Source organism: Rana temporaria, chromosome 1, assembly GCF_905171775.1.
Source record: "Rana temporaria chromosome 1, aRanTem1.1, whole genome shotgun sequence".
NCBI lineage: Eukaryota > Metazoa > Chordata > Amphibia > Anura > Ranidae > Rana > Rana temporaria.
This window is the reverse complement of record NC_053489.1, coordinates 437,135,953-437,163,463: the sequence shown is the minus strand read 5'-3', so window position 1 is coordinate 437,163,463 and position 27,511 is coordinate 437,135,953. Positions and strand designations below refer to the sequence as shown.

General features: G+C 47.9%; 1 protein-coding gene across 8 annotated transcripts in view; it reads left to right on the top strand.

Annotated features, from left to right (window-relative positions):
- The first annotated feature begins 3,980 nt into the window (after positions 1-3,980).
- The window catches only part of ANKRD17 (ankyrin repeat domain 17), a 181,005-nt gene continuing 157,474 nt past the window's right edge, over positions 3,981-27,511 (top strand). For 5 of the 8 annotated variants that reach the window (XM_040326262.1, XM_040326280.1, XM_040326244.1 and 2 more), the window contains exon 1: positions 3,981-4,669. In XM_040326262.1, the coding sequence (XP_040182196.1) occupies positions 4,280-4,669 (390 nt within the window). In that variant the 5' untranslated portion in view covers positions 3,981-4,279. The remainder of the gene's footprint in view (positions 4,670-27,511) is intronic. The other 3 variants (XM_040326303.1, XM_040326295.1, XM_040326272.1) reach the window with 2 other exon arrangements.

Sequence of the window (27,511 nt, the reverse complement as noted above, 5' to 3'; positions counted from 1 at the left end):
GACTACTCCCACCCCCTTCACATCCCAGCGTTTCAATGAGCGTGGGTGGGAAGCAGAGAGCCGGATAGAGTCTGAGCTGACTACTCCCACCCCCTTCACATCCCAACTTTTCAATGAGCGTGGGTGGGAAGCAGAGAGCCTGATAGAGCCTGAGCTGACTACTCCAACCCCCTTCACATCCCAACTTTTCAATGAGCGTGGGTGGGAAGCAGAGAGCCGGATAGAGTCTGAGCTGACTGCTTCCGCCCCCTTCACATCCCAACTTTTCAATGAGCGTGGGTGGGAAGCAGAGAGCCGGAAAGAGTCTGAGCTGACTGCTTCCGCCCCTTTCACATCCCAACTTTTCAATGAGCGTGGGTGGGAAGCAGAGAGCCGGATAGAGCCTGAGCTGACTACTCCCACCCCCTTCACATCCCAACTTTTCAATGAGCGTGGGTGTGGAGCCGAGCAGAGAGCTGGTGACTGACAGTCTGCAGGGAGTTGTGAGAAGTGAGTGATTGGCAGTATTTGATCGCTTAGTTCTCAGCGTTAGGTCCCATTCACACCTAGGCGTTTTTACGCCTGAAGCGCACTGCTCACAAACGCCAGAGGGGAGAATTAACATTATTCCCTATGGTGACTGTTCACACCTGAACGCCCAAACGCCTGTCGCGCGAAGCTCAAACAAGTCCCGGACCTTTTTTTGTCGCGCGTATCGTGCGGTTTGGGCGTATTTGAGCGTTTTTTTTTTCATAGAAAGTAATGGGAAACGCGCAAATTGAGCGTATCGCGCGACAACGGGCGTTTGCTACGGGCGTTTCGTCGCTTTAATAAATAGAACTTGTCGCCCATGCAGAAGATTAACCACTTGACACCCGCACGCCGTCATATGACGTCCAAAACGGGGACCTGTTATCCTGGGTGGACGTCATATGACGTGATGGGCTTTGCGGGGGGGATATCTCAATGATGCCTGCACCCGGAGGCATCATTGAGATATCATTTTTTAGCGGCGGCGATCCTGCGCACCGTAAGAACGATCATAGCGGCGGTTCCGCCGCTAGATCGTTCTTACAGGCGGCGGGAGGGGACATCCCCCCCTCCCGCCGCCATCCGGTGCTTCTCCGGGCTCTCCCGTCCCACCGGGGGCCCGGAGAGATGATCGCCGTCCGCCGGATGTTTGCCATAGAGAAGACTGGTGACCATCTGGTCACCAGTCATCTCTATGACCGTCGGAGGCCCGGGCGCGATGTGATGACGTCACGCCCGGGTCCCCGTAAGTAAACAAACCGCAATTGCGGCTAGTTTGAATGAGATCTGTGAATTTTTTTTCACGATCTCATTCTTTCCAGCCTGCAGGAGAGATGTGGGGTCTTATTGACCCTGCATCTCTCCTTAAAGAGGACCTGTCATGCACATTCCTATTACAAGGGATGTTTACATTCCTTGTAATAGGAATAAAAGCGATTAAAAAAAAAAAAAGTGTAAAAAAAAGTGTAAAAAATAAAGAAATAAGTAAAATAAAAAAGAAAAAATAATAATAAAAAAATTAAAATGCCCCTGTCCCCGGTAGCTCGCGCTCAGAAGCGTACGCACACGTAAGTCCCGCCCACGTATGTAAACGTCGTTCAAACCACACATGTGAGGTGTCGCCGCGTGCGTTAGAGCGTGTGCAACAATTCTAGCACTAGACCTCCTCTGTAACTCTAAACTGGCAACCTGTAAAAATTTTAAAGTGTCGCCTATGGAGATTTTTAAGTAAGGAAGTTTGGCGCCATTCCATGAGTGTACGCAATTTTAAAGCGTGACATGTTAGGTATCTAGTTACTCGGCGTAACATCATCTTTCATATTTTACCAAAAAATTGGGCTAACGTTACTGTTTTGTTATTTTTTAATTTATGAAACCGTTTTTTTTACAAAAAAAAGCCGTTTAAAAAATTATTGCGCAAATACGGTGCAAGATAAAAAGTTGCAATGACCGCCATTTTATTCCCTAGGGTGTCTGCTAAAAAAACATATATAATGTTTGGGGGTTCTGAGTAATTTTCTAGCAAAAGAATGAGGATTTGTACATGTAGGAAAGAAGTGCCAGAATAGGCCCGGGAAGGAGGTGGGTTTTAAAGCCCGGTATTGAAGTGGTTAAAAAAATCTACCAACATAGCAACAAGTGATGAAAAGATGATCATTTTTCCTATTGGCTAAAATAAAAAACGCCGAAGTACAAAAACGTCGCACGACGCTGTATGCAAACGCGCAAATACGCGCGACAAAACGCCAGAAAAAAACGCCCAAAAAAACGACCGAAAAAAAAAAAAACACCGCTCAGGTGTGAATGCAGAGGTGGCAGAGGACCGATGCTGCATCCACCTAAGTATGATTCAAGAAGAAGAAAATTCCCATACATCTCTTTTAACCTCTTGCCGACCGCGCTATAGCAAAAATACTGCTACAGCGCGGTCGAGTTACTGTGACAGGACGTCCCTGGGACGTCCTCGTGCACTTCCGCGTTTGCGCGTCCCCTGGGGCGCGCTCGCGGAAGTGTCCGTGCTCGCCGGGTCTAGAAGACCCGGCGCATCACGGAGCACGGTAAATTGCCGCGAATCGCGGCTGTTTACCACGTGATCGCTCCGTCAAATGACGGAGCGATCACTTGTAAACAAACCGGCGTCATTTGATGACGCCGGTTCCTCCCTCTCCTCTCTGTACCGTTCGGTACAGTGCGAGAGGAGAGGAGAGAGGGGGGGGGGGGGAGCGCGGGGTGTCAGCAGTGCTGTGGCTGGATCTGTGACAACTGCAGTCACAGATCCAGCCATCCCTCCCTGCACAATACTCTGCCATGCCCAAATACTCTGCCATGCCCAAATACTCTGCCATGCCCAAATACTCTGCCATGCCCAAATACTCCGCCATGCCCAAATACTCCGCCATGCCCAAATACTCCGCCATGCCCCAATACTCCGCCATGCCCCAATACTCCGCCATGCCCCAATACTCCGCCATGCCCCAATACTCCGCCATACCCCAATACTCCGCCATACCCCAATACTCCGCCATACCCCAATACTCCGCCATACCCAAATACTCCGCCATACCCCAATACTCCGCCATACCCCAATACTCCGCCATACCCAAATACTCCGCCATACCCCAATACTCCGCCATACCCAAATACTCCGCCATACCCAAATACTCCGCATATATAATGTTTTGGGGTTCTATGTAATTTTCTAGCAAATAAATTGTGATTTTTCCATGTAGGAGAGAAATGTCAGAATTGGCCTGGGTGCTCCAGAACGCCTGATGGCGCTCCCTGCATGTTAGGCCTCTGTATGTGGCCACGCCGTGTAAAAGTTGCACACATGGGGTATCGCCATACTCGGGAGGAATAGCAGAATGTGTTTTGGGGTGTCATTCGTGGTATGCATATGCTGTGTGTGAGAAATAACCTGCGAATATGACAGAAACAAGTTTGTTTTTTTTGTTTTTTACAGAATTTTCGGTCGTTTTTCTTTTATAGCGCAAAAAATAAAAAACCCAGAGGTGATCTATTACCACCAAAAGAAAGCTCTATTTGTGTGAAAAAAAGGACACAAATTTCAAATGGGTACAATGTTGTATGACGGAGTAATTGTCATTCAAATTGTGAGAGCACCGAAAGCTGAAAATTGGTCTGGTCAGGAAGGGGGTTTAAGTGCCCAGTGGTCAAGAGGTTAAACCAGGTGTGGACAGGATTAGGCTGGAACCGATTTGGAATTAAAGGCATGAATACAAATGTGGGGAGCAGTAGCCATGTTTCATAGTAGTTTAGTGACTTGAGCGTCCCTCTCTTCTCCTCACCTGACCCCTGAAACGCGCGCTCCCTACACCCCCCACTATTCTTTCAGCGTAATCGGGGTGCGCGCACAGCTCCGGGGAGGGAGGAGCTAGAAGGCGGTGGGCGGGGAACGGCGCACCACGGGACAAGAGGGGAGGAAAAGTGCAACTGGTGAGCGGAATACCGAGGGCCGGTGTCACGTGACCAGCCAAAGTGCGTACAGCATAGAAAAGGGGCCAGTTATGAGTTGTAAGGCGATGTAAGGGAGAGGAGCAAAGTGCGTCAATAAAAGAAGTGTATCGTATTTACTAAAAGGGGAGGAAGGATTTCCCCCCACACACACACATTAGGATCGCGTGCTAACAGCCGCCAGTCTCTTCCTTGCCCCACGCAGCTCCGCGAGTTCTCGGTGACGTCACAGCTCTCGCGAGACCGTGGCGGAGTAGCAGTGCAGTGTCTGAGGAGAGGAGGAGGCCGGGGAGACATGATGATGATGGAGCCGCCGTTACCGCCAGCCCAGGAGCCACAGCAGCCGGTCGGAAACCAAGAAGACGAGGAAGGGAAAGGCCCGAGTCAGGTCAGCGGCGCCAACCACGCGGCGGCCACCGAGGCGCCGGCTGAGCTCAGCAAGTCGGCCAGAGGCCTGGTCAGGATGTGCGACCTGCTGCTAAAGAAGAAGCAACAGCGTCAGCGGAGGCAACAGGGAGCAGCCGGGGCCCTACCGACCTCACCCACCGGGGCTGGACCCCCAGGCAGGAGCCGCAGGCAGAAGCGGAGCCGGAGCAGCCGCACGGCCAGCAGCAGCGACACGGATAAGAGCAGCGATAGCGGCAGCAGCAGCCAGGACGACGAGGAGGAGGAAGAGGTGTCCGAGGTGGGGAACAAGCCAGGGGCGTAGGGGGAGGAGGAGGAGGCCCGCACGGTCATGGGGTGGCTATATGAAGGTCGTGTGAGGAGGCTCTGCCTTTACCACATACACCACTCAGCCCGGGCACTTCACTGCTAGGGCGCCGCAAGGCCTTGTGGGAGATCGGGCGTCCTGGGCCCCGGTGTACGTGCGTACCTGTTACGTGAGAGCACACAGGAAGAGGCCCTGTTACCGTGCCAGCCTCCTCAACCTCCCTCTCCCTCCTTTACTAAAGCTAACATTCCTAGAATGAGATCAGACAGGGAAACCTCCATTTTATCAGTCTTTTCACCCAACATGTTCACTTGCCTTACAGTCTGATCACACATACAACTTTAAGGTGACCAATGCACCACAGTCACCCCTAGATTTAGAATTGCACCTTAAAGTCGACCCTAGATCTAGAATGCACCTTAGTCGCCCTAGGATCTAGAATGCACCTTAGTCGCCCTAGATCTAGAATGCACCTTACAGTGGCCCCTAGGATCTAGAATGCACCTTACAGTGGCCCCTAGGATCTAGAATGCACCTTACAGTGGCCCCTAGGATCTAGAATGCACCTTACAGTGGCCCCTAGGATCTAGAATGCACCTTACAGTGGCCCCTAGGATCTAGAATGCACCTTACAGTGGCCCCTAGGATCTAGAATGCACCTTACAGTGGCCCCTAGGATCTAGAATGCACCTTACAGTGGCCCCCAGAATTTAGAATGTACCTTACTGTGGCCCCTAGGATCTAGAATGCACCTTAGTCGCTCCCAGGATCTAGAATGCACCTTAGTCGCCCCTAGATTTACAATGTGCCTTTACGGTCGCCTCCTAGATTTACAATAATGTACCACAAGGGCCTGCCTGATTTTATACAAATTGGAAGTATTGTATAGGTTTGTCCTTGTATAGTTTCAGTCAGCCCTGGTTTACACTTATGCAATGTGGGAAACGCAGCAAATCCTGTGTTTCCTGGATTGCAATCACTCAGTGTCCATGCGATCTGTTGCGGGTATCAATGTTGGACCACCGACACCCCGAAATTGATCACAAAACAGTGAGATTTGCCATAATCACATTGCATGGGTGTGAACACCTAAGCGATGGGATTCATGTGGGGGGAGGGTCCAAACTTCTGTCTCACTTTGCCATGGCAAACTCAGTCGGAAGTTGAAGCAGGTACCAGTCAAAACCAGGTACCCGCCCCCCCCCCCAAAATGTTCCAATTGTGACAGCAGAGGGGGAGGAGGCAGACGAGCAGAGCTTCCCCTTTTGGGTGGACCGCCGCTTTAAAGTGGTTGTAAACCCTTGCATATATCCAGGAAAGTGACTGGCCTCAGGTTATACAGGCATGAAAAAAATCTTCTACATAAGTACCTGTATATCTGCTGTCTTTTCTCTACATCCTTTAAAGTCCAGATTTTATAAGCTTGCCTGGGAGTTCAAAAAAAAGAGGGGGAGAGCTCAAGTCTCACTGAAGTGCTCAGTGAAGAGAGTTCTGAGCGCTGATTGGAGGGAAGACCCAGTTCATACAGATCCAAGGCTTTTAATCAGCTGGAGATCCCTCCCCTGTCACCATTTTCTCTTGGTGTCAGGAAAACTTGTCAGAAATGATTCATATTGATAGCAGAGGAACAAAGCGACAGACAAAAGTGACATTTGGTGCTCTTTAATTGAGACAAATTCACACTATAGAGGTATATGCTTTCTTCACATTTCATGTTTGAGGTTTACAACCCCTTTTAAAATGCGCCATCGACTTTGTAGTACAAGGGTCTTTTTGAAATTGAAAGTATTTGGGTTTGTCCTCATAGATTTGGTAAATCTAAGGCTTCGTTTACATGGGGTGAGTCAGTGTGAAAGCCGTGTGTACCTGCACAGGCGTTTCATGCGTCCTCGAGCAGGCAGTTTCAATTGGACACTGCTCCCAATTTTATATGTGCGTGTGCCTGAATGTATCCAGTGTGAGTTTGGTGCACACACACAGATGTCACATTGGGAGCAGCTGTCATGACCAAGCAACTGCTGAGTCCCAGTTAATGTTTGCACAGGGATGCACAGAACACCTGTGCATCCCCGTGTGAATAAGATTGCTCCTCACACAGGACACACATGGATACACCCCACGTGAACAAGGTCTAAAGCTGTACAATGTGCTTTGCATCTGTCATCTGGAGTTTACATATTCTCCCTTTCGGTTTCCTCTGGGTACTCTGGTTTCCTCTCACACTCCAAAGACATGCTAGCAGGTTAGTTGGGTCCTGTCTAAATTGACCCTATAGAAGTACCTGTAGTTAAACAATGTTTTAAACCTGGCAATACACATACCGACCGGGCTGAACTTCGGTACATGTGTACCGCTGTCCTGCTGGAAAACCAGAATTCGATCAGTGCATGCAGTCAACGGCTACATCGATGATCTGCATATTCTGGCTGGAAGGGGGTGCCTGTTGTCAGAATACAATAGCGCAGTGGGAGAGATTCCTGCATCCACATTGTTTGTGTTGGAGCAATGATCTGAGTTTTTTTTTTTTTTTTTTTTATTCAACCTGCAGGTTGAACACACACAAAAAAAAACCTAAGCGTTTTATATCCTGCTTAAGGGCCTGCCTGATTTTATAAACAGGAATGTCTAGATCTGGCCTTGTGTTTCTTAGTTTTGGTAGCTCTAAAAGAGATTGTACTATCCGACTATATAGTGTATGGCCAGCTTTAGTTTAGATTTACCAAAACGTTGTAATAAAGAACTACCTAAAATGGCTAATCAGGCAGGTCTTTGCACTACATACGATAAAAGGGGGGAAAAGGCTGGTGCCACAGGAGTTGGCTAAAACATATAAACTTTTATCACGACTTGTGAAAAGCAGCTATAAAAAGCCAACGCATTTCGTCCATCAGGCCTTAGTCACGCCCAGTCCAGCCTTTTTTCCCTTTAGTCAGTTAAGCATAGAGGTTTTCGGAGTACCTTGTTGTTGGGGCTGATGGTTAATTATATGGCGGTAGTTGTTCAGGTGCACCCGTTCCAAATCTTTGTACAAATGTCCTGCAGGCCGGGTTCACACTGGTCTGACAAACGCTCCGACATTGGGAGCTCATGTTGCATGACGTGTGAAAATCAATGTTTCCCTATGGGCGCCGTCTTAACTGGTCTGACACAAGTCGGACCGACTTTGAAAATGCTCCCTGTACTACTTTGGTCCGACTTTGATCCTACTTCACTTCATTGAATATCATTGAAGTTGTGTCAGAGTCGGAAAGGCCGTCTTGCATGATCCGACTTTGGCCTGCAACATGTGCTCTGCTGATCCTGAGGGGGAACACCACGCCCTTGGGTCTGGTATGGGTTTAAAGGGGAACCCCAACGCAGAAAAAATGGTGTGGGGGTCCCCCCAAAATCCACACCAGACACGCCCCCCCCTCCTGAACCGTACCAGGCCGCACACCTATGTGTGTGTATAAGGTACATCGTACCCCTACCCATTCACCTGGGGGGGGGGGGGACACACTACACTTTTTTTTTTTTTTTTTTTTTTATTAGGCGACTTCGGGGGTCTCTTCCGACTCTCCTCTCTTCTCTGCTCTCTCCGTGGCTTTCTGCCGGGCCCCTCCACTATCTTCTTGCAGTTCTTTCTCCACCGTCTTCCTTCTTTCTCCTGTCCCGATGTTGACTCGATGAGTTCTCCCGCCATAATGCCGTGTGCACGCCCATTTATATAGGCATGGGGCATGGTCACCGGGTGATATGACCCCGCCCGTATGACGTGTCAGTCCCATCGTGCCCCGGGACTGTGACGTCATATGGGCGGGGTCACCGAGTGACATCACCCGGTCCGGTGACCACGCCCCATGCCTATCTAAATGGTCACGCACACGGCATTACAGCGGGAGAGCTTGTCTAGTTAACATCAGGACAGGAGAAAGGGGAGAAGACCGGCCCCCCCCCACTAGTAAAAAAAGCTGCAAGAAGATAGTGGAGGGGCCCGGCAGAAAGCACCGGAGACCCCCCCGAAGTTGGAAGAAGACCCCCGGAGCTGCCTAATGAATAACTTTAAAAACCGGTGTAGTGTGTTCTCTCTCTTTTTTTTTTTTTAACGCTTTTTTTTCCACCCAGGTGAATGGGTAGGGGTACGATGTACCTTTTATACTTCACATACGGTGGGGGGCAGGGATCTGGGGGCCCCCTTATTAAAGGGGGCTCCCAGATTCCGATAAGCCCCCCGCAGACCCCGACAACCATGTCCTCATCAACATGGGGACAGAGTGCTTTGGGGTGGGGGGGCGTGGGGTGCCCCCTACCCCAAAGCACTCGCCCCCCCATGTTGAGGGCATGCGGCCTGGTACGGTTCAGGAGAGGGGGGGGGGGGCGCTCGCTCGTCCCCACTCCCTTTCCTGACCGGCCGGGCTGTGTGCTTGGATAAGGGTCTGGTGTGGATCTTGGGGGGGGGGGGTCCCCCACGCCGTTTTTCAGAGTAGGGGTCCCCTTTAAAGGGGTTGTAAAGGTAAATGTTTTTTCACCTTAATGCATCCTCTGCATTAAGGTGGAAAAACATTTGACGGTACCGCCCTCCCGAACCCCCATTTTACTTACCTGACCACCCGAAAGTCCTGTGCGCATCCACGTGATCCTCTTCGGTTCCCAGCCTGGCCGTTGATTGGCTAGGCTGGACGGATTGATTAAACGCGCATCCATTGGCTGGCACTGCTGTCAATTACAGCGGATGACGCTGCGCGCCGGGGGGTGGGGCTGAGTGATACAGTCGGCGGCTATGCCCGACGCTGTATCACTGGAGCGCGCTCGCAAAAGCTTTCCACCATGCTCGCTCGTATGAAGGTGTAAAACTTTTGCGAGGAGGAGCCGAGACAGCCGCTGAGGGACCCCAGAAGACCGGTTTCAGAGACACTCTGCAAAACGAGATGCACAGTGGAGGGAAGTATAACATGTTTGTTATTTAAAGCGGATGTGCCACTAAAAAACTATATTAAAAGCAAGCAGCTACAAATACTGCAGCTGCTGACTTTTAATATAAGGACACTTACCTGTCCTGGAGTCCAGCGGTGATCGCAGCAGATGACGAGCCGATCGCTCGTCACCCTGCTGCTCCCCCCTCCATCCACGGTGAGGGAACCAGGAAGTGAAGCGCTCCGGCTTCACTGCCCGGTTCCCTACGGCGCATGCGCGAGTCGCGCTGCGCCCGCCGATTGGCTCCCGCTGTGTGCTGGGAGCCGAGTGTTCCCAGCATACAACGGGGGGGGCGACGGGAAGCGGAGGAAAAACCCGTCCTTTGCCCGTATCGTAGGGCCGGAAGTGGGTGCAGATACCTGTCTGTAGACAGGTATCTGCACCCCCCTCCCCCCTGAAAGGTGTCAAATGTGACACCGGAGGGGGGGAGGGTTCCGATCAGCGGGACTCCACTTTAGAGTGGAGATCCGCTTTAAAAAAAAAAAAATCTGCCTTTAGTGTTCCTTTAGGTATGCTCTTGGAGGGGGAACCATGCCGGTTTTGTATTTAAAATTTGGTGTAGAGTTCCCCCTCAAGATTCATTTTAAACACAGTGCCTGGTATTGGCAGGGATCCAAGTTGGATCCCCGTTCATTGAAAGTCGGACGTATGTCGGCTTCAAGTCGCAGGGCAAAATCGGATCCATAGTAGTACTAGTGTCATGTCGCACCGGTGTGAACCCGACCTCAGAGCTACAAACAACTTTGTAGTGCAATCAGCTAGTAATGTGTGTGGTGAGTGTTGCACAGCTTTTTTACACACAAATCTTATGTTAAAAAAGTGACTGTTGGGGGGAGCTGATAAATAGAGCCCTAAATGTAATTTTAATGCAGCGAATGTAAAGACCTGAATTTGATTTACCATACAGTCTCCTATAATTACATGTAAATATCAGAATTCCCTGGAAAAAAATGAACGCAACAGGTCCAGTCAAGTGTGTAGCAATGCTGATGTGCTGACAAGCAACTTGCAAACAGAAGGAGAGGGTATAGAGGTGACCTAGCCAACCTGTAGCTACCTTTTTTTTTCTGTCTAGGGACAGGCTTAAGCCTCGTACACACGGTATGATTGTTGCCACCCGAGCGTCTGATTTTTTATTTTTTTTTGTCAAACGGGCATGTGCCAGGATCTTGTCTTGCATACACGCAATTGTCGTGCCACAAACACGAACGTAGTGATGTACTATGAGGAATTTCAGCTCTTGAGTGCCACCCTTTGGGTCCCTTCTGCTAATTTCGTGTTTGGTGAGCATGGATTCCGAGCATGCATGTTTGTACTTTTGACTTTTGTGTGATGGATTTGTGTACTGACCATACGAAAATCAGACGTCAAACCGTTGTCCGCCAAAAATGTACTTGCCTGTCATCCAACTTTTGTTGGTGGAAAATTGGACAACAATTGTCAAAAGGAGCGTACAAACAGTAAGATTTTAGGACAACAGTCTGTCAACAAACAATCCCCTGCCAACAATTGGATTGTGTGTACAAGGCTTTAGGGCAACCTATGTGTGTTGTTTAAGGTTTTATTCACACAGCTGATTCGAGCCATATACTGCTAAGAATTGGTTCTTCTGAGGGATGGTTATTTACAGGTGTTTGCAAACAGCTGTAGCCAGCAGACTAACAGGTGCCCTGGATTTTCACACATAACTGTATGTCCAATTGGTTACATGCCTTTGTCCTGGATTGTTCATCTGTCCCTTAACACATGTAACTGCCCAGAAGTGTGGTTACATGCAAACAGCCATGGCGCATGTCAGCCTGTCATTAACACTTACAGGCTGCTGTCTGCACTCACCTGTGCATACCCACCTAGGTGGAACACTGATTCTTGGTGGCTTATGGCCCTAGTTGGCTGTGTGAATGATCCCTGACAGTAGCAAAGTATAGTCTGGCAACTGGGGTGCTGTTTGTCAGGGCTTTGTAAAGCTCACAATTAAGTGGACAGAATTGCACCTCCTTTGGCAGGTAACACCAGCCCTATATGTGTACATCAATGGTGTATTTAGACATTTCACGAGAGTGCAGCTTTAAATGGCAGATTCAAATTTACATATCATGCTTCTTAAAGCGGGGGTTCACCCTAAAAAAAAATTCTAACATTACATCCAGCATACTAACGACATGTAAAGTATGCTGATATATTTTTTTTTTTTTTTTCGTACATACCGTTTAATTGTTATTTTCGACCAGGCTTTCGGGTTCCGATTCCCGCGGGACTGGGTGTTCCTATTGAAAGCTTAGCTGATTGACGTCTGGTGAAAATCTCCCCATGGCGCATAAAGCGGGTCACCAGTTTTCCGTAAATGGCCAACCTGCGAGCCGGCTCTATATGGCGCCTGCGCAGTCCGCTCTACACGGCGGGCGCAGGCGCCGTATAGCGGTGACTCGCAGGTCGGCTATTTACGAAAAACTGCTGACGCGCTTTATGCGCCGTGGGAAGATTTTCACTAGACGTCAATCGGCTAAGCTTTCAATAGGAACGCCCAGTCCCGCGGAAATCAGAACCTGAAAGCCTGGGTGAAAATAAACGGTATGTACGGAGAAAAAAAAAATAGCATACTTTACATGTCGTTCGTATGCTGGATGTAATGTTAGAATTTTTTTTTTTTTTTAGGGTGAACCTCCACTTTAATTGGTTTATGTAATATACTGTAGAGTTGAAGAAAATGTTTAAGAACCAATAATTTCTCAGCAGATTAATCTGGGAACCAAGCAACAGTTGTATTGTGTGTGTGTGTGTCAGAGTTGAATATACCGTAGTAGTGACACGCAAGCGCAAGTTCCTTTTTGTCCTTCCTGGATCCCTTTTTTTGTTTTTTTCCCTAGCAAGTGGTGGTAGCAGAAATACAGTCAAATCTGTTACATAACTTGTAGAATTGTATTATACATCTCTTTAGAAACATTGATATTTGATGTGGTTCAGGTGAAGTAAAAAAATGTCTGTAGAGACGGTCTTTGGTTTACATAAACAATTCTTCCCTAGATGAAATAGAATTTGCAGGTCTTTATGCAATTAGATGGGTAGGGCTGCCGCATGTACCTGAGTCACTATGATTTGTGTGGCCAGTAGGGTTCTCCCACGAGCTGCTGATATTCTTGGTGTGATCTGCATAGCTGATGACATTCAGTGACTCCACAAATGCTTACATTTTGCCTTTTTGGTGTTTTTTATGGCTTTTGACAGTTTCAATGTATTAAATGCTTGTATCTTCTATTTGATACAGTTAGGATATTAACATGGTAGATTTTTTAGGTTATGACATCCTACACATTTACTTTTGCTTCTGATTTTTATTAATTTGGATGTTCAAATTTTATGAGTTCAAAATCAAACCATAAGACCATTTTTAGCCTTCTGTGATTTGGGTTCTGAACAAAAATATAGTAGAATTATGAGAGGCATAAAAGTTGCCATTGCTGCCTTGAAAATTCTGCCCACCAGGCATTGATTGTGATATTATGTTTAACAACGGCTATCATTTTCAGAAGGTCAGCCATGGTAGCCCACATATTGCTCTCATTAAAGGTTTCCTCTTCAAAAGCTAGCTAACTAATGGCATTAAGAATAGTGTACAGAATTAGAGGTTAGCTTAAAATGAAGTGAGCACTCTGTTAGATATATATTGTTACATTCGTAAAAAAAAATGTTCAGTGATTGAAAGTTGTACCCTGGAAGAAATCTTTGTCTCTGGCTGCAACTCTCTAGCATCAGGCTAGCTAAAGTGAACACTGGCCTGCTTCTACAAAGATGATGCTCCACTGGAAGAACAATTGCAAAGTTTTATCTTCACAAGAAAGCTTGGTACAGGGCCATCAAGCCCTTCAGCGAAAACAGGCTTCTGGAAAATGGGGAGAATAGGCAGTCCTGCTGTACCTGAATACTATTGTGTGGTGGGCAGGGGAATCGCCTAAGTTTAAATAAACACAGTTCCCTGCAACTGCCTGACTGCTTTCCTCTCATTATTTCTCTGCTTCAAGCAGTAAAGCCTCCATCCGACACTTGGTCAAAACTTCCGGCAGCGAAGGTTGCCCGTGTCCTCACCATGTTCTGTGATCCCATAGCTGTATTTAGCTATTGGCATACATTTTCAGATAGCTAAATACATAGTTCAAATTATTTTGTACTCTTGACCAGTCATTATTGTGATGTATGCATGCTGCTTCTTAGTTTAGTATTATGGTTGGCTCTCCTGTCATTGAACAGATATCATGATGTTGATGCCTTATCCAGTTAGGCTAGAGGTTGGGAAGGTGACCTAAGCGGCCACACCCCTGGGGGCTTCTGTTAACCTGCTTTTTCTAAAGGAAGTCATCTGGCTGCCTTTTGGCCTCAATATTTGCAGTCAGCGACCTGAAACAAGCATTGAGCAATTGAAGCTTGGGAAAATTAAAACTTGATCTACATATTTTTAGGTCTGATTCAAAATATTCATATATTTGGTTTACCATAACATCCAGGCAACTAGCATTTTCTAATTTGATGGGGCTACTTCTGGTATTGGACTACCTTTTTTTAATTGTGTGTGTTTAGGTGTCAAGTGTAGCAGAGTAACACAAATCTCAACATTAGCTTATAGAAGTACAAAAGTAATTATCAGCGTTTTTTTCACCTTAATGCATAGGATGCATTAAGGTGAAAAAACAGGAAGGTTTACAGCGCTTTTTAAGTTCCACTTTAAATTGACTTCTGTTGATCTGTGTAATGCTAAGTGCCACTGATGGCTCTATAATTTCAGCTTTTATTTTTTTAATATCTCTATACTTGCCTGCTCCGTGCAATGGAATTGCACAGAGCCGCCCCAAACCTCCTTTTCTCGGGTCCCACGCTGGTGCTTCTTCTCTGTTCAGTGCCCCCCATGGGAAGCCGTTTCCCATAGGGGCACTCGTGCATGCTTGCTTCTGAGCCCCCCTGCTGTGTTCATTGACACAGACAGCGGGACTCTGCCCCGCCCCCTCATCACTGTTTTTAATTGGCAGCACTGGGAGCCAATGGCTCCTGGTGCCCCAGCAAAGCCAGTGAGACACAGAACTGAGGGGAGAGAAAAGCTGCAGATGTTCACAGCGCTGGATCGAATGAAGGCTCGGGTAAATATAAGGGGCTTAATTAGGCCAAATTCGATGCTTAAACATTTTTTACCTTCAAGGAAGGTAAAAAATGTTTATACACACTTTAATGCAGTTGTCAATATGACAAAGTGATAATAAATCTAAAATGTTATAGTCGTCACTAGAGCAGAAGATGAGGGTAAGGCGACTGCATAAGTGGGGAATAAATACACAGCACTGTGATTTGTACCCTATGCAGTGTAACTGCAACATTTCACATTGCCTCACCAAATTCATTTTAGAATAAACTCTTCTCTTCCATAGTTCCCACTGTAGGATGGTAACTTGTCCATAGTATGTCTCTTCATGTCAGCACTAAGCATGAGCTCAGGCAATTTTGGGCACAAGTCTGAGCTATCCCACTAGGAAGCTGTTGACAGCCACAGGCATCGGAGGCTTTTCACGCTCTGTAGCCATTAGTATGCAGGGGGCATGTATATGTGTGGCGAATGCCTCCGCCAGAAGGGGATGGTGGTAATGGTGCAAACTGTAATCAAGGATGCCAGAAACCATAAGTCTAGGATGGGATAGTATGGCAGTCATACATTAGTCATAGTTAATCATACATTGGGTAGAGTGGATGATATCCAGTAGAAATGGTAGACAGTCTACAGCTCAGGGCAGGCCTCTTGTGGGAGGCTGAAGCACCCAAAAAATAAAAAAGCATGGTAAAAGGTGCCTTCTAAGTGCAGACAGTATAGTATTTAATTGAACAAAGATTAAAAACCCTCACATTGAGGTAAGCTTGTGTCAGCATAGGAGTAGTCCTGCAGTGGTGTCTTTGGATGCTGGTCTGGTAGGCTGTGCCTTCCTCCCTGGGCTCACCACCACACACTGAGCCGGTGGATGGCTCCTACAGGGAAACGAGTAGCACAGACTACTGGACCAGCGGGGCAAAGAGACGAACCGCTGCAGGACTACTCATATGCTGACACAAACTTACCTCAATGTAAATGCCTCCGTCACCTGTGATTTGGCTGTCTGCATTGACAGCTTCCCGGTGGGATAGTTTAGACAGGTTTGGACTTGGAGTGTCATCTGAGATACTTAAAGGATATCGAAACACAAGTTTTCCTTATTTGTAGAATGTCACAGGATTTAGAAAGTTAGGTTATACAGCTTCCTACAGGAAGATATGGACATTGGCAAACCAAGAAAAAAAACATCACCCGAGTATAACCCTTCCCACTCCCAGCATGCATGAGTTTTTGCTAGTGTCCTAGGGGATGGGCATCTTTTCTCTTATGAGAAGTTAAGACATTTTTAACTATTTTACCAGAGATCTCTATATCATTCTCCAAGAGAAATGAGAACAAGATCTCCCAATCTTGCATTAAAGTCTTTCATCTCAAATGTACATACACAAATAAGCACAACCGTTTCAAGCATATTGTTCTTCAAGCTGTAGTTGTAATTTTGTTACCATTAGACCCACTATCTAAAATGGGGTACGACTACACAGGTGTGTGCCCTATACCAAATTACACAGATCCACGCAGAAAAATCTCTTCTAAGTATCGTTAATATCGAAAATTAAGAATTTTCTATCTATTATAATATGCAATATTTACATTAGGGTTGTCCCGATACCACTTTTTTAGGACTGAGTACAAGTACCGATACTTTTTTTTCAAGTACTCGCCGATACTGAATACCGATACTTTTTTTTTTTTTTTAAATGTCCCCCCACAGATGCAGCCATGTCCCCCCACAGATATGCAGCCATGTCCCCCTTACCTACATGCTGCCGCTTGGTTAATACGGGCGGCGAACATTACAGCTTTCATTTGAATAGCTGTAGTCTTTCGCACCGCGCTGCGTATAGACACTCCCTCTTGCTCGGGATTGGACAGTTCACCCGAGCAAGGGGGGGTGTCTATGCGCGGCGGGAAACACTACAGCTATTCAAATGAAAGCTGTAATGTTCCCCGCCCGTATTAACCAAGTTGCGGCTGCAGTGGGGACGCGGCGTAGCGTTGGCGGGGGGGGGGGGGGGGATTCTATTTAGGTATCGGGGGCATTTGCGGGAGTACAAGTACTCCCGCAAATACTCGGAATCGGTACCGATACTAGTATCTGTATCGGGACAACTCTAATTTACATAGCACCAACAGTTTGCGCAGCACTTTACAACATGAGGGCAGACAGTACAATTACAATACAGCAGGAATCGGAGAGCTTACAAACTAGAAATATAAATTATTTTTCTTTAAGACTACATGCTGCTCAAGCTACTCTTTTTTGCAATTATCTTGATTGGTGTATCCTCAGCAATAGTTTTGGAGGCTGTACCCAGACCCCATCTAGGGAGCACATTTGTGGGGCCTATCTGTAATGTGACCTTCAGACACTGGGCTCTGCTTGGGGCGCTTTCCAGACCTTTGTGTACTGTTAGTCGCAGAGCAGTTTCCAGGCCCAAAGGACCCATTCTCTGAACTTATTAGAACTATTTTTACACCCTATTTTTCCGCTGATCTCTACGTAAGGGATTAAAGCACTGAAGAATTGATTACTGTGTTACTAGGTTTAGTGGTGTGCACACAATCTCTGCACTCTTTTCCTCCATTCATTGTGAGGTAGTGCATTCCTGCCACTGCTTCTTATTGCAAGAGATGTGCGGTTTCATGTTGGTTAGTCCTGGCTGCTGCCTATAGTGACCTTGTCACCTTCTAGCAGTTGGATTGTAGGTGCCCAAGGTATTTTTACGTGATTCCATTTGAGGTGCAACATGTTTGATTCCAAACACAAGAGGAGCAGTCTCGGGCTCAATTTCACATCTATGCATGTGTTTCTGCAGTGCTTTTTGCTGTTTGGTACGTTTTTGGACACACATTTTTGCTGCAATTAGTTTTTTTTTTTTTCTTTCTTATGCTGTATATAGCTGGTTGTTGAGGAGGGGACTGGTTAAAAAAAGCACCCCATCTTGAACCATACCAGTCCGTATGCCCTCAACATGGGGGGGTGCTTTGGGGCCCCCATGTTGATGGGGACAAGGGCCTCTTACCGACAACCCTGGCCATTGGTTGTCGCAGTCTGGCCCCCCATGTAAATGGATATCGGGCACATCCTACCCATTCACCAAAATGATGTAGTGTGACAAAAGACAATACAGTTTTTGACAAGTCCTTTATTAAAGATGTCATCGTCTTCTTCCGGTTTTCTTTTCCCGCTGCTTCTTCTGGTCGTCTTCTTTTTCCTGTCTTCTTTGTCCGGTGTTCTTCCTCCGCTGCTGCGTCCCACTGATCTATCCGAGATGATGCCAAGCGTATATATAGATATATATATGATGACTATGGGGCGTGGCATCGGATGACATCCGGAGGCCCCACCCCCTTGTGATGTCACAGACCCATCATGCCCCAGCAGTGAAGTCACAAGGGAGCGTAGCCTCCGGATGACATCATCCGATGGCCACACCCCATAGTTATCTAAGAAATGCTTGACATTGTTGTGGACAGATCAGCGGGATGCAGCATTGAAAGAGGGTCTTCGGCGGGAGCGGCGGCGGAGAAAGAACACCGGACAAAGAAGACCGAGAGGACCAGAGGGAGAACCCTGGATGAGGAAGACATTTTTAATAAAGGACTTGTCTATTGTCTTTTTGTTACACTACACTTCTCCCCCCCCCCCTTTTTTTTTTCCTCTTACATTCAGCGGCGAAGCCCACTGATGACTCATTGGTTGTGAAGGACGTGGCGGCCAGCTTCCCGGCCCTCTCCTTAGCAACCAGCTATATACAGTGTGAAGAAAAAAATGCAAAACGTGGCACTTGTGTTTTGAATGTGGGTCTATTGCATGCAAATCATGGGGAAAAAAGTCCCCGACCCTTTCCAAAAATGCAGAGGCACAAAAACTCATTTATGTGAGCGTGTTCCATAGGAACCCATGTTAAAAAAAAAAAAAAAAATTCCCTGCATTTCTGCAAAATGCGTCAAACGCATTAGTGTGAATCGAGCCTTAAACAGGTTTTTCTGGCTCACAATCCTCTAACATCTCTGGGGCAGCCTACAGTGTCCCCCCTCAAGAATCTTCCTGAGAGCCTGGAGTGTCTAGAACTACTAAAACTTTGCGTGTGCTAATTCCAGACATTCTGTATGCTGACTGACTTCCACCTTCCAAATATTTAACAGGTCCAATACTTGGTTGAGGAGGCCTTTATTAAGAAGTAGGCTGTTCCCGCAGTGCCCATTCCTAAATAAAGTTCTGCTAATAGAGGATGCCGTGGTGTTTCAGGGTCCTCCTATAAATGTGTGGTGACACCCACCCTTGTTATCTCTTGCAGGTCCTGCATGTCAACCTTCCTTGGCTTTGATGTATGTCAGCCAAACTTACATTTATGGAGAAGGATCTAGCTGTACTCAACACAAATCTTCTATTGTAAATGCCACTACTTTGTGAATGGATTAGTGGTTTTTTCCCATCCTATTACCTGTGTGAGTCTCCTATCAGTGATTTTGTGCCGAGAACTCCTCCAGTTGAACCCCCCCCCCCTTTTTGAGGATGTTTGGACAGATGTAATCTGATACCTGGGTATGGAAGATTGTCTTGGAATGTATAGTTCTACTCCCCAATGCCTTTCTCCTATCAGGTCTTCTAACCACCTGGTGTCACTGCTTGGAATAGAGTACCTCCATGTAGCCATTGGGTCTTCTGGAGCTAGAGGTTATTGCCTCGGTTCTTGTATTAGTTTTCAAGGGTTTATTTCCAACCCATTTTAGATCTCATGGCTATGAATTTCCTTATTTGATCCCAAAAGTTCTGTATGTGATACACCAGTGCTAGCTTTGCTTTCTTTTATTATGGAGATTTTCTAGCCTCTGTAGACATCTGTCCTCTGTCCCATAGTTTTCCTGCACTTCCAGGTCATGGCCCTGCCATTCATTCTGTCTTCCACAGCTCTTATATTCACCAAGTTTCTATCCCCTGTGCTTGCCTTGTTATAGCGCCAATGCATCTCTGGTTGAGGAGGAGCAGTCACCACAGGTTCTGACCAATAATTTAGCATTGCCAGTTCAGACCTTGAAATGGCTTTTGTTCATGAACCTGCAGAATCCATTATCGTATCTGGGTCTGATCCTGGACACAGCCAGAGTCTACAACTTATCTGAGTCATTTTGAGGCAAATTGGTTCAGCCTCTGGACAAACAGAGCTTCCTGGCACCAAGGAAAAAAATGTATCTATCCTGCTCTCAGGAAACCATCTCTGAAGTTGGAGAAATCCTTCCTTCTGATCTCTTGGAAAATCACACCAATGAACACCAGCCTTACAGGCTGAAGAGGAGTCATAGACACCTTGTTGGTACAGGGGACGTAAGCTGGATACATACACTATACAATTTTTTTTTTTTTTTTTTTTAGATTTGTCAAAACCATATAACATGAGGTTGAACCTAAACACTTTCAATTTGTATGCAATCTTACAATACATAGTTCAAGGTAAATCTAAAGGAAATGGAACAAAAATTGTATAGTGTGTATCCAGCTTAAGTCACTGGAGGAGTCTTCACTCCCAAATCAACATTCTGGCGCTTCAAACAATTTGGTTCTTAATCATATGCATTTTGACTGGAGGGTCTTCTGATCAGTCGGATGTGAGAAAATGGCATGGCGCAGGCAAACGTTAACCATAAGAATTGCTGTGGCAAGAGAAGTAAATAATTCACGGTCCAGGCTTGTTTGCATTTCACTTCCCAAACATGGACAGTTGTCAAGCTAACTACCTAATTCGGCAGCGCCTGAACCAGGAGGGATGGTTCATTTACCTGGTAGCTTTCCAGAACCTGTGTCACCTGTAGGGAACCCTAGATGTGTATCTCCTGGCCTCCAGAATCCACAACAAACTAGATGGGTTTGTCTCCTGTTGCTGAGATTTTTCTGGTGTAAGCAGTGGATTCTCTGGTGGCCCTGTGAAATCCATACAACCTGATCTACAACTTTCTTGCCTAAACCCCTTCCTTGTCTGCATCACACGATCAAGATAGCGGTTGTTCTGGTATCCCTTTTATAGATTCAGATTTGACCAAGTTGATGTAACACTGTTAACCCGACGGCGCTCATTGCAATACGTTTTGTCACACCGTATTTGCGCAGCGGTCTTACAAGTGCACTTTTTTTTTTGTTGGAAAAAATTCACATTTTTGAATAAAAAAATAACAGTAAAGTTAGCCCAATTTTTTTTTTTTTTATATTGTGAAAGAATTTTACGCCATTTCACGCTTCAAAATTGCACCCGCTCGTGGAATGGCGTCAAACTTTTACTTTAAAAAAAAAAAATCTCCATAGGCGACGTTTAAAAAATTCTATAGGTTGCATCTTTCGAGGAGGTCTAGAATTATTGCTCTCGCTCTAACAATCGCGGTGATACCTCACTTGTGTGGTTTGAACACCGTTTTCATATGTGGGCGCTACTCGCATATGCTTCTGCGCGTGAGCTCATCGGGACGGGGCGCTTTAAAAAAAAAAACAATTCTCTTATCGTCCATGGACGGACACAGCTCCTTAAATCTTGACAAGTGGGTTATGTTCCCTGTTTACAGGAGAGGACTAGGCAGAAACATGTTAGATAATTAAATACATAACCCTCCTCACTGCAGCATGCAGCCTCAGTTTCGTTCTGCCTAGCAAAGGAGGACGTATGGCTCCCTTTGAGCCCAGCGCCCTGAGGAGAATTTTTTTTTACCTTTTCTTGAAAAATCATCTTTTTATCTGTCGGCTGAGACAGGCTGGATAATATAGATCCTTGTAGTCTACTCAGTCCGACCAGCAAGTGTGGGCACACCTTTGCAAAGAGGCTGGGTCTGCCACACCATACCCCATGGCTCCTGGGGTGGCTGGCGAGCTTTGCTCCGAGGTCCACATATGAATGGGCTGTGGTGTTGTCTCACTCACAGTGGACAGGCCGACAGCTACCTCCATTGCGGTTTGTAGCTCTGTCAGGAATGCATCAGCGAGTCCTCCCTTGGACGGGTAAGTACAGTCCCTCCCGCTTCGGTGGGCTGGTACGGCTTGGCATTCCTGGGGTTCGGGGGTTTTTTTCTCCTCCCTTCCCTGCTCCTTTCCCTCTGCTGCATTGCTAAAGCCGCTGTCCCGGGGGGGGGGGGGGGCTTCCTGAGGGGGGGGGGCTGTGTTATCTGGTGTTTTTGTTGTTGTACTGGGTACTTTCCTGTAAGGGGTTTCACTGTAAAAGCCCTAGGAGGCTTTTCCTGTTTAAATGCAGCGTTTTGCCGCCATTTGGCCGGCGCAATTTTTTGGGAGGTTTTCAATTACATTGAAAACTCCCATTGGTGGCCATTTTGTCGTAACCGCCACGCTATTGCGCAGCTTACATTGCGGCCGGCCATTTTCCTGTGGCCACGTTCGGAATGCTCGGCGGCCATCTTTGTGCAGTCCTGACCCCTAGTGCTGTATCCTACGGTGCACACAGGTCCCTTCAGATGCTGCACAGTCCTTCACAGTTCTTTTCCTCTCAACACGCCGTGTGCTGAGAGCGGTCGGCAGCGATGGGCAGTCTCCTCCTAAGGTGAGTCCCCTGTGTACCCCTGGTTAGCGCAGCAAGTGGGTGAGAGGCCCTGAATAGGGCCCTAGGAGCTTCAGTTTATTGTAAGGACAGGTGGCGGCTGCATGCTGATGCACCTACATGTCATACATACACAGTATGTAAATGTTTTAATATTTGGAGTCAGTATCTGGATCCTTCCCCAACATGCTGGTGGTAGCAGCAGGTGTTGGCACCTGGGATTCCCACAGAGGCTTTATTGTTGGCCTTTGACACTTTTGTGCCAGGGTGGGGGGCGGACTGTGGACAGGCGGGGGTTTAAAGAGTGCCCCCTCCCCCCGTTAACCCCTGGGTAATGCTCTGTCATGGAGCCGCGGACCAGGTACCTGGGTCGGTGCAGGTTAAGGCATGTATGGGTGCGCTTAATAGTGCAGCTGGGTTTCCGCCGAGGGCTCTGTCTTTTTTGGATCACACAAATCAGACCGCTCTGTGTAGGTTTTTCCCTTCTGTGCCCTTCTTTGTTACTTTCTTAGATGCGGTATGAGAAAAGCCGCTGAGGGCTTTTGTTGTCCCTCACCGCTGAGCGGTTCAGTGCCCCTTTCAAGAGGTGGGCTTCTCCGGTGGTGGACCCTCCGGGTGTCATGTATAGGTGACCATTCTCCCTATTGCGGGAGGCCCCGCTTGTATGGATCTGACTGATCCGAAGTACTGACCCTTTCAATGTTTACCATGCTGGGGTCTGTCTTGCGGCCTATTGTGGCCACTACTCTGTGGGGTCTGTCACTCAGAGTGAGCATTGTGCACCAGACGGTGGAGGAGCACAGACTCTCTCCCGAATTTTTTAGGCTAGCGGACCAGCTGGTCCAGGGCCTCATATAGGTCTGTGATGCTTCATTGAATGCTGTGCCCTTGTTATCCAGGGCTTTGGCAGTCTTCTTCCAGAGGATCTACCGTCGCACCTGGCTGTTTCGGAAGGGTTTTATGCACACAGTGGTGTAGTGGTTAACTCCGTTACTTGGCAGCAAGAGAGTCATTGGTTTGAATCTAGACACTGACACCAATCTGCCTTGAGCTTGCATTGTCGCTCCCTGTGTGGGTTTCCTCCAAAGGCATGTGTGCATACACCTACATAATATACATACTATATGTGTGTGTGTATTATTTATGGGCAACCCTCCCAGGCCGAGGGGACTAATCCGTCCCTGGGTGCGTAAGCCGATCATGCCGGCACCCAAATCCTGCCAATGTATGTAGCCTTCCCTCCCTGTCTCTAGGTGGGAGGGGCGGCTTGAAGAACTTTCCTCGTGTCTTCCTCTCCCAGCCCGTCAGTCTGCCTTGGGCAGTGTGGGTCTTGCTAAGCTGCAGGGTAATTTTTACCTTTCCTGCAGGACGCGAGGTTTGGGGTTTTCTATGGGCCTCAGGCCCTGAATACCTTTGTGAACGTCGGATAGTTCCGCATGGGATCCATTCGTTCGGTGGTAGCTGCGCTCCATCCGGGGGACGTCCTGGCATCCTCGGACATCAGGGACGCATACATGCATGTCAATGTTTTTTCTGTGCTTCGTGATGAGAGAGGGTCTCTGTCAGCCTGTTGCCCTCCCTTTAAATCTTGCGTCGGCACCATGGGTTTTCAGCTAGGAGCTCACACTTATCCTAACTTTGTTGGGACAGCGAGGCTTTGCCTCATTGGCTACTTGGACGACTTTCTTCTGAGAGCAGCTTCTGTCTCAGACCTAGTGGATGTGTTATTCCCATTCAGACCCTCCGAAGATTCGGGTGGGTGTTAAACATTTAGGCCAGAAGGTGTAGCTCAGTGGCAGCAAGCCCAGCTTCCATGTGTGAGACCCAGGGTTCAAATCCTGGGCATGCTAGGTTCCGACTCAGCGTTGGAGTATCTAGGGTTGATCCGGACTCCTCTGTGGCGAAGGTCCTTCTTCCCCTCTTCAGTCTGCGGTGAAGGTATTTGGCATCACGCAATCTGTCTTCTCTCCGGGAACCTGCTGGTCCGGGGCCTGTGGGTAGCCTCCTTTTGAGGCGGTACTGTATGCCCAGTTCCACACTCTGGTTTTCCAGGGGAAAATACTGTCCAGGTGGTAACAAATCTCTTGTCTCTGAAATTGTCAGATTCTGGTGCGCCACCTAGTCAGTCTCTGAGTTGGTGACGGAGATCCCCGACTCTTCGGTTCGTGAAGTTGTTTTTTCCTTTCCATTGGTCGGTGTTTACAACGGATGCCAGCCTCACGGGTTGTGGTGGCACCTGAGGGGTCCAGTCGGCCCTGAGTCGCTGGACTTGTGTGGACTTACGGCCACACCTCCCTGAATGTGCCCGCTCTCGTCTGGTCTCGGTAGCTTCCCAGGGTCGGGCCTGGCTAGTGCCTGGGTGGGAGACTGCCTGGGAATACCAGGTGCTGTGGACCCTGTCTACCGTTCATTGTCCTACTGTTTTAGGTGATCAGGCTATGCTTCTCGTGGTCGGAGGTTGCAAGGTTGTCCGATCTGGTTTCAGCCGGACAACGCCATGGCTTCGGTCTACCATCAGGTATACCGGCAGGCGGACTACTGGAGTCGCCAGATGCTGGACCAGGGCGACTGGTCTTTGTGCTTGGGGTGTTTCGGCTCCCTTGCAGAAGGTGAGCCTCGCAGGGCATGGATCTCCTGGCCGCTCGTCTCCACTGCAAGGGTGTCGGAAGTTAGTGGCCTGGTCTAGTGATCTGGTACAGACGTGTCAGTCGCGCTGGTGGCCATGTGGGGTCTGTATCGGCGACCTTTTGCCGTTCCTCCATTGTAGTTGCTTCCTCGGCCGCTCCACAGAGTGAAGGCTGAGGAGATCCCGATGTTTCTAATCGCTCCAGATTGGTCTCGGTGTCCTTGGTACGCCGATATTGGGCGCCTGGTAGCGGAGGTACCCTGGTGGTTGCCAGGACAGGAGGTCCCTCTATCTCAAGGGCCCATGCTTCCTCCTGTTGTACAGTCACTGACATGCTCAACATGGTTATTGAAAGCCAGACTTTAAGAGACCAGGGTCTGTCCGACTCGGTCATCTCAACAATGCTGTGGGCACGGTGGTCTTCTTCCGGATGATCTACTGGCAGGCCTACATCTCTTGGTGCGAAGAGATGGAGTGACATTCACGGATGTACTCTGTGTCCAGGGTCCTGCTGTTTTTACAGCTTGGAGTGGATCTAAAAATTGCTTAAAGTACCATTTGGGATTTCAGCCTTGGATGTGTTCTTTCAGTGGCCTTTTTGCGGCCCGTTCCCTGGTGGGTCCCTTTTTTGTGCAGGGGGTTTCATATACTTTCCCCTCTTGGCCCATCTCTTCCCCCATGCGTTTTGACTCTGGTGCTCTCGGTTCTTCAGGAACCTTCCTTTTGGAAACTTCAGAGAGATTTTCTCTTGACACTATCTCAGAAGGTGGTCCCTTTAGTTGCTTTTACCTCTGTTAGAGGGGGTTCTGAGTTGGCGGTCTTGTCTTGCAAGCTGCCATGCTTGATCTTTCATAAGGATTAGGTGGTGGTGCGCCCGCGACCTTGCCTTTTTCTGAAGGTGGTTTCGGCCTTTCGCAGGAATAAGGACATTGTTCTTCCACCCTTCTGTCCTTGGCCGGCGCATCCTACGGAGGTTGCCTTTCATACTTTAGGTGTGGTACACGCTTTGTGGGTGTACCAGCCTGCTACGGCTCTATTTTTCGGAGATCTGACTCTTTTGTGTTGCTGTCTGGTCCACAAAAGGGCCTGGCGGTCTCGTTGACCACCATTTCTCGGATCAGGCAGGCTGTCATACAGGCCTATGCTCTTAAGGGGCGGGCCCCCCTTTCTGATCACGGCACTTTCGACCAGGGCAATTGGTGCTTCCTGGGTTTTTTTCCGACATCATGCGTCGGTCTCACAGGTTTGCGAGGCAGCGACTTGCTCGTCCGTTCACGTTTTTTTCCAGAAATTACATGGTTGCTGTGAGTGCATCTTCTGATGCTTCTTTCAGCCGCTAGTTTTTACAGGCAGCTGTTTTAAAGTTGCACCTCCTCCGTTGAGGATCTCTGCTTGTTTTGGGGTGAAGTTACAATTGGTTTTACTGATATATTTCCCACCCCTCGTTTTTGACACTGCTTGGGGACGTCCCACTTGTCAAGATTTAAGGAGCTGTGTCCGTCCATGGACAATAAGAGAAAATAGGATTTTTGTACTCACCGTAAAATCCTTTGAGTCCATGGACGGACGCAACACCCACCCCTCCCTTTTAGGTTTGTACTGCTTGTTACGAACTGAGGCTGCATGCTGCAGTGAGGAGGGTTATGTCTGGAGGGACTGCCCCCTGGGCGGCGCTGTTCAACTCTGTTAATGTAACATGTATTTTAATTATCTAACATGTTTCTGCCTAGTCCTCTCCTTTCCTTTTCCTAGTCCTCTCCTCTCCAGGGAACATAACCCACGTGTCAAGATTTAAGGAGCTGTGTCTGTCCATGGACTCAGAGAAAAGGATTTTACAGTACAAAAAAATCATATTTTTATTTTGTTTTTATTTAAATAAATGGGTCACTTTTATTCCTATTGCAAGGAATGTAAACATCCCTTGTAATAGAAAAAAGCATGACAGGTCCTCTTAAATATGAAATCTGGGGTCAAAAAGACCTCAGATCCCATATTTAGACTAAAATGCAAAAAAAAAAAAAAGTCATTTGAAAAAATGGGCGTAAGTGACTTTTGACGTCGCTTCCACCATGCTATGCTATGGAGAGACGGGTGGGGGCCCATCTTGCCCTCACTCGTATCCCAGCCGAGCAGGAGGAAGGACCAGATCGCCTCTGCCGCTGCCAACGGCTTCGGTAAGCGGCGGTAGAGCGGAGAGGCCCTCTCCCGCTGCCGATAACGGTGATCTCGCGGCGAATCTGCCATTATCGTTTAGAGCAGGGATATGCAATTAGTGGACCTCCAGCTGTTGCAGAACTTCAAGTCCCATGAGGCATAGCAAGACTGACAGCCACAAGCATGACACCCAGAGGCAGAGGCATGATGGGACTTGTAGTTTTGCAACAGCTGGAGGTCCGCTAATTGCTTATCCCTGGTTTAGAGGACCGCTCACTGAAAAGATGGATACCTCGGTCGTGGCAGCAGCTGCTGCTGTTACCGAGATATCCATCTTCAAAAAAATTACGTATATATACAGTGAGGGGTCCTTAAGTGGTTAAAGCCAGGTCTTGAGGGACAAAGCTTCTTCGACTTGG